The sequence below is a fragment of the Galeopterus variegatus genome, unplaced genomic scaffold, assembly GCF_000696425.1.
Source record: "Galeopterus variegatus unplaced genomic scaffold, G_variegatus-3.0.2 Scaffold1586, whole genome shotgun sequence".
NCBI classification, from domain to species: Eukaryota; Metazoa; Chordata; class Mammalia; order Dermoptera; family Cynocephalidae; genus Galeopterus; species Galeopterus variegatus.
In genome coordinates this window covers 409,201-414,928 of record NW_007727697.1, presented here as the reverse complement: position 1 = coordinate 414,928, position 5,728 = coordinate 409,201, and the positions used below count along the sequence as shown (strand labels likewise).

Here is a 5,728-nt window from a genome sequence, read left to right as displayed (position 1 = left end):
CGAAAAAAAGGAAAAAAAGAAAAGAAATATATATCCTAAAACACATCTTTGTGCCTTTTCGTGTTCTTACCTCAGTGTTTCTGATAAAAGATATATACGAAAAATCTTTATAATATCCCTTTTGCCAAAGCTAAAATTAATGAGAATATATGTTTTCTAAATCTTGTGTAGTGCATGTGGTGATCGCTACCCCTGGGAGAATCCTGGATCTTATCAAGAAAGGAGTAGCAAAGGTTGATCATGTCCAGATGATAGTGTTGGATGAGGTAATGTCTCTTTATTTGAAAAGATAACATTCTGTACTATTCTGTGCTTTGCTTATAACTGCAAAAGTGAATGAAGCAAAAGCTTTTTGTGTTTATGACCTTATAGTAAACAGATAACTAGTTGGTTTAAACTAATTTGCTTATAAAACATGTTTTACTTTTTTTTTTTTTTTTTAAGATGACCAGTAAGGGGATCTTAACCCTTGACTTGGTGGTGTCAGCACCACACTCTCCCAAGTGAGCTAACTGGCCACCCCTATATAGGGATCTGAACCCATGGCCTTGGTGTTATTAGGACCACAGTCTCCCAAGTGAGCCATGGGCCAGCCCAAAACATGTTTTACTGTTCAAAGGCAATAGATGAACTCCCTTGTGTCTTTTTCTTAGGGATGCCAGATAGTTTAGGTTTTATTTTTATTTTTCAAGAAGGGGAGTTGCTCAGTAACCTCAAAGCCAAGTTCGTCCTGTTTCTTTCTATTCAGTGATACGTTTTAAAAAGCATGTAATGTCTTTAACCCCTCATTTTATGTGTGCTGCTTGAGTTTGCTTTTGGTCTGTTTCATGTATTATCTCACCAGGTTATATGCCATCCATTTTAAAGAGCTTATTCTATATCCCTGGGATCTAACAGTGTTTTATCCATGCAGTATATCTTTTGTTAATGTTTTGATATAAAGTTACTTTCTCATTTGGTTTGTATTTTAGATAACTAGTTTGTTGATTTTGGTCTAATTTTTTTGTTTCTTTTGGTGGCTGGTCAGTAGAGGGATTGAACCCTGGGCCTTGGTGTTATCAACACCATGCTCTAACCAGCTGAGCTAACTGGCCAGCCTTTCTTTCTTTCTTTTTTTTTTAATCACAGTCTAATTTGTATCACATCAATCTGATTAATGAGTGATAACATTTATTAATCACTGTGTGCCACCATTAAGTTCTTTACATGTTTTTTCACTTAATTTTTACAAAAACCCTATAAGGTAGGTATCCTATAAAGTAGTTACTACAGTATGTATGCATCCCAATTTTACACTTGTGGAAACTGAAGTATAGAGCGGTTGCATAACATCCCAACACAACTAATAAATGAAAGAGACAAGATTTTTTTTTTTCTTTTTTCTTTTTTGTCTTTTTTACTGACCGGTAACGGGATCGCAACCCTCGGTGTCACACCCGTACCGGGGACTGGCAACGGGATCGCAACCCTCGGTGGTGCACCCGCACCGCGCTCAGCCAGTGAGCGGGAACTGGTCTCCACATGGGATCCGAACCCTCGGCGGGAGCGCTGCCGCACTCCCAAGCGGCGCACTCTCCAGTGGCCGGCCCAAAGAGACAAGATTTTAGCCCAGGTAGTTTGACTCTAGAACCTGTACAGTCTTTTTTTTTTTAAAAGATGACCTGTAAGGGGATCTTAACCCTTGACTTGGTGTTGTCAGCATCACGCTCTCCCAAGTGAGCAAAGCGGCCATCCCTATATAGGGGTCCGAACCCGTGGCCTTGGTGTTATCAGCACCACACTCTTCCAAGTGAGCCACAGGCCGGCCCTTACAGACAGTCTTTTACTTATGATGATTCCACTTATGATTTTTCAACTTTTTTTTTTTTTTCTTTTTTCGTGACCGGCAACGGATCGCAACCCTCAGTGTCGCGCCCGTACCGGACCAGGACCGGCAACGGGATCGCAACCCTTGGTGTTGTCCCCATGTCGCGCCCGTACCGGACCAGGACCGGCAACGGGATCGCAACCCTCGGTGTTGTCCCCGCTTCTCGCTCAGCCAGTGAGCGGCTGGTCTGTATGTGGGATCCGAACTCTCGGCGGGAGCGCCGCCGCACTTCCCAAGCAGCGCACTGTAGCAGTGCGCCACCGGGCTGGCCCTCAACTTTNGCAACACTAAGGGTTGCGATCCGTTGCCGGACTCGGAAAAAAAAGACAAAAAGCCAAAAAATAAAATAAAATAAAATAAAATAAAATAAAATAAAAGCGATCCGTTGCCGGACTCGGAAAAAAAAGACAAAAAGCCAAAAAATAAAATAAAATAAAATAAAATGATGGCTTGAAAGCAATAAATAGAAACTGTTGTTCATGTACCCGTACTAACATTCTTGCTTTTCACTTTTAACTAATATGCTAATTATTTCAAGGTTAAAATTTTAAGTAAATTACATGAGATATTCAACACTTTATCATAAAATAGGCTTTGTGTTAGATGATTTTGACGAACTATAGGCAAGTGTAAGTGTTCTGAGTATGTTTAAGGTAGGCTAGGCTAAGCAATGATGTTCAGTATGTTAGGCATATTAAGTGGATTTTCCACTTAGGATATTTCCAATTTACAATGGATATATATTAGGATGTAACTTCATCGTATGTGGAGGAGCATCTGTATTTTTAACCACTATACGATACTACCTCTAAGGGGAATCACATTAAAATTCTGTTATGGGAGCAAGGGTTTTACCTGTGTAGAATTTTTTTTTTCTTGAAAAATGGGGATTATAGATTTTTTCCTCTTCCAAATCAGTGGGAGTTTATCTTAGTACCATTGGACTCTGTGCTGGATTGAAGAGATCTTATTGTTTATAACCAGGAGCATTCCATGGATGCTCTTGTTGGAAAATGCCGTATTGCTTTGACCTTACATTAACCAAAGACCTTAGACATTGTTTCCTTGTTTTTAAAATTGTCTTCTCTTTATGCTGCAGGCAGATAAGTTGCTGTCACAGGATTTTGTGCAGATAATGGAGGATATTATTCTCACGCTACCTAAAAACAGGCAGATTTTACTATATTCCGCTACTTTCCCTCTTAGTGTACAGAAGTTCATGGTGAGTGTAAATCTGTACTTGGAATCAGTGTCATCCTGTTGTCTATGAGTATGCCTTTATCTGTAATTAATCTTATCAGTATATATTCTTTATGCTAATTATTTCAAGGTTTGGGTTTTCAGCTGAGCAATTAAGATTTGTTGTACATAAATTTTTTTAAAAAACTAATACTTTGATTAAACTCTTTTTTCACTTAGCTTTTGGTGACAGGCTACATAGCAGTTGATGCTAGGTAAATTGATTATATGATTATGCTATATATAAAATACAAAATAGTACCTTAGGCACATTTCTAAAGCTCACATCTTATGGTAATTTATTTCTTCCATGATAGATCACATATACTTGTTTGAAGAGAGATGCATTCCTTATTGCCAGAGTTTATTAGACAGAACTCTATTAGGATATATTTTTAGTTTAAGACTCTTCTCTTTTTTCAGAATTCCCATTTGCAGAAACCTTACGAGATTAACCTGATGGAGGAACTAACTCTGAAGGGAGTAACCCAGTACTACGCATATGTAACTGAGCGCCAAAAAGTACACTGCCTCAACACTCTTTTCTCCAGAGTAAGTAGTAGGCTTCTACTGCTGAATATTACCTGTCACTTAATCCCAGTAGAACAGACAATTGCATCAACTTTTTTACCATCTTCATGTAGAAAAGTTCTAAGTGTTTTTACAAAGGCAGTTTCAGTTGTTGATCTGAAGTTGATACTGCATGATTGACAAGTCACAGGCACTTTTACTTTTATTCTAAATTAATTTGACCTTAATTACAGTTGATCCTCATTATTCACAGGTTCTATATTTGTGAATTTGCTTAATCAATCACTAAGGCTTATTTGTAGCCCCAAAATCAATACTCAAGGCACGTGTAGTCATTTATGGACATGTGCAGTGCATGCAGTGCAGTGAAGAATTTGTCACCTGACATGCATAGGCAATATTCTGCCTTCTTTTAGCTCTGAACAGATGTCTTTTTCATGATCTGTTTAGTTCCACATTTTTCAAATTTTTGTGCTTTTGTTGATGTCACTGTTTAAAATGGCCCATCACATAGTGCTAAAGTGCAGGCCAGTGCTCCTAAGCATAAGAAGGCAGATGTACCTTGCATGGAAAATGTGTGTTAAATAAACTTTGTGCAGGCATGGGTTATAGTGGTGTTGGCTGTGAATATATTAAATAAGGTATCCTTAAACAGAAACACACACAAAACTGGTTATTTATTGATGTACTGATGAAAAAGTTGTGATCAGAGGCTCACAGGAACCCAACCCTGTATTTCCCCTAGGAGCACTGGTGGTTTATTTGCTAATTCAGTGTTTGCAGTGACCTTACAGAACTAACTACTGTGAATAACAAGAATCGACTGTTGTTGGCAGTTATATGTATGACCCTTATGAAATGTACTCTTTCACAATAAAATTTATAAATTATTGTCTTCAACTATTAAGTAAATAGAAAACTTTAGAATATTTTCAGCTTTCCATATGTCTTGTATCATGAGACTAAGTTTTAGACCATCTTTTCATAACGTTTCTTATTTGACAATATTTTCACGATTTGGCAGACCAAATAAAGGTTTTTGATTTTCCTTCTTGTACCTGTTTTTCTTGTGTGCAGCTTCAGATAAACCAATCAATCATTTTCTGTAACTCCTCTCAGCGAGTTGAATTGCTAGCCAAGAAGATTTCTCAACTGGGTTATTCTTGTTTCTATATCCATGCTAAAATGAGGCAGGTGAGTATAAAACTAGAACTTGCACAGATATAACAAAAAAATTTTTTTTAAGTATTTCATGTATTTTGTTTTGTTTTAATGCTCCTCCAAATGAGTTTAAGAATAAACTATTTCTTAGTAGCCAGAGGACCTTCCATTTTAACCTCTCTGAGGTTCGGTTTTCTAACAAAATAGGGGGATACTTCAAAAAGTTCACAGAAAGATTTGAACGTTATGTGAAGTACCCTCATATATGGTCCTTCAGCTGATAGCTGTTTTCTTTATTGATTGCCTTAAGGATGCAGTCACTAAATTTCACACTTTGGTATAACAGAAAATAATTGAAAGCTATAATAAGACTTTTTTGTGTGTGCTAGCTACAACATTGTCAAATTTAATAAGAAAACAGTTTCTGCATTTATAGAAGCAGATTTTGGATATAAGGAACTGATTGGATAGGAGAAACTGATGGAAAATTTGGGGCTGTGTATGAATTTTAATCAAATGGAATGCATTGCTTTTTTTTAGGAACATCGAAATCGTGTATTTCATGATTTTCGAAATGGCTTATGCCGCAATCTTGTTTGCACTGGTAAGTATCTTTATCTCCTTTACCCGTTGTTTTTCTCCCTAGATCTGTTTTGATTTCTCTGTCCATATCACACAGTGCGGCTTATGACGTAGTGCAGCACACTTTACCACCACTTTTAGAATTTCTGAGGTTAAGAATCAAGTCTAGTTAATTCCTGAAATTGGGTTTTGTACCTGAAACTGCAGAATCATTGTTCTGGCGCTCATACCTCATCTCTGTTTTTTTTTTTTTTTTTTTTTTAAATTTTATTTTGTCAATATACAATGTGAATGATTATTGTGGCCCATTACCGAAACCTCCCTCCCTCCTCCCTCTCCCCCCTCCCG

The 5,728-nt window shown here is 37.4% G+C and overlaps 1 protein-coding gene across 1 annotated transcript in view; it reads left to right on the top strand.

The window, feature by feature from the left end:
• Window positions 1–5,728, top strand: part of DDX6 (DEAD (Asp-Glu-Ala-Asp) box helicase 6) — a 33,465-nt gene that overhangs the window by 20,519 nt on the left and 7,218 nt on the right. The window contains exons 7-11 of the mRNA XM_008577839.1: window positions 172–266; window positions 2,967–3,089; window positions 3,530–3,658; window positions 4,715–4,831; window positions 5,339–5,402. Coding sequence (XP_008576061.1) covers window positions 172–266; window positions 2,967–3,089; window positions 3,530–3,658; window positions 4,715–4,831; window positions 5,339–5,402 — 528 coding nt within the window. The remainder of the gene's footprint in view (window positions 1–171; window positions 267–2,966; window positions 3,090–3,529; window positions 3,659–4,714; window positions 4,832–5,338; window positions 5,403–5,728) is intronic.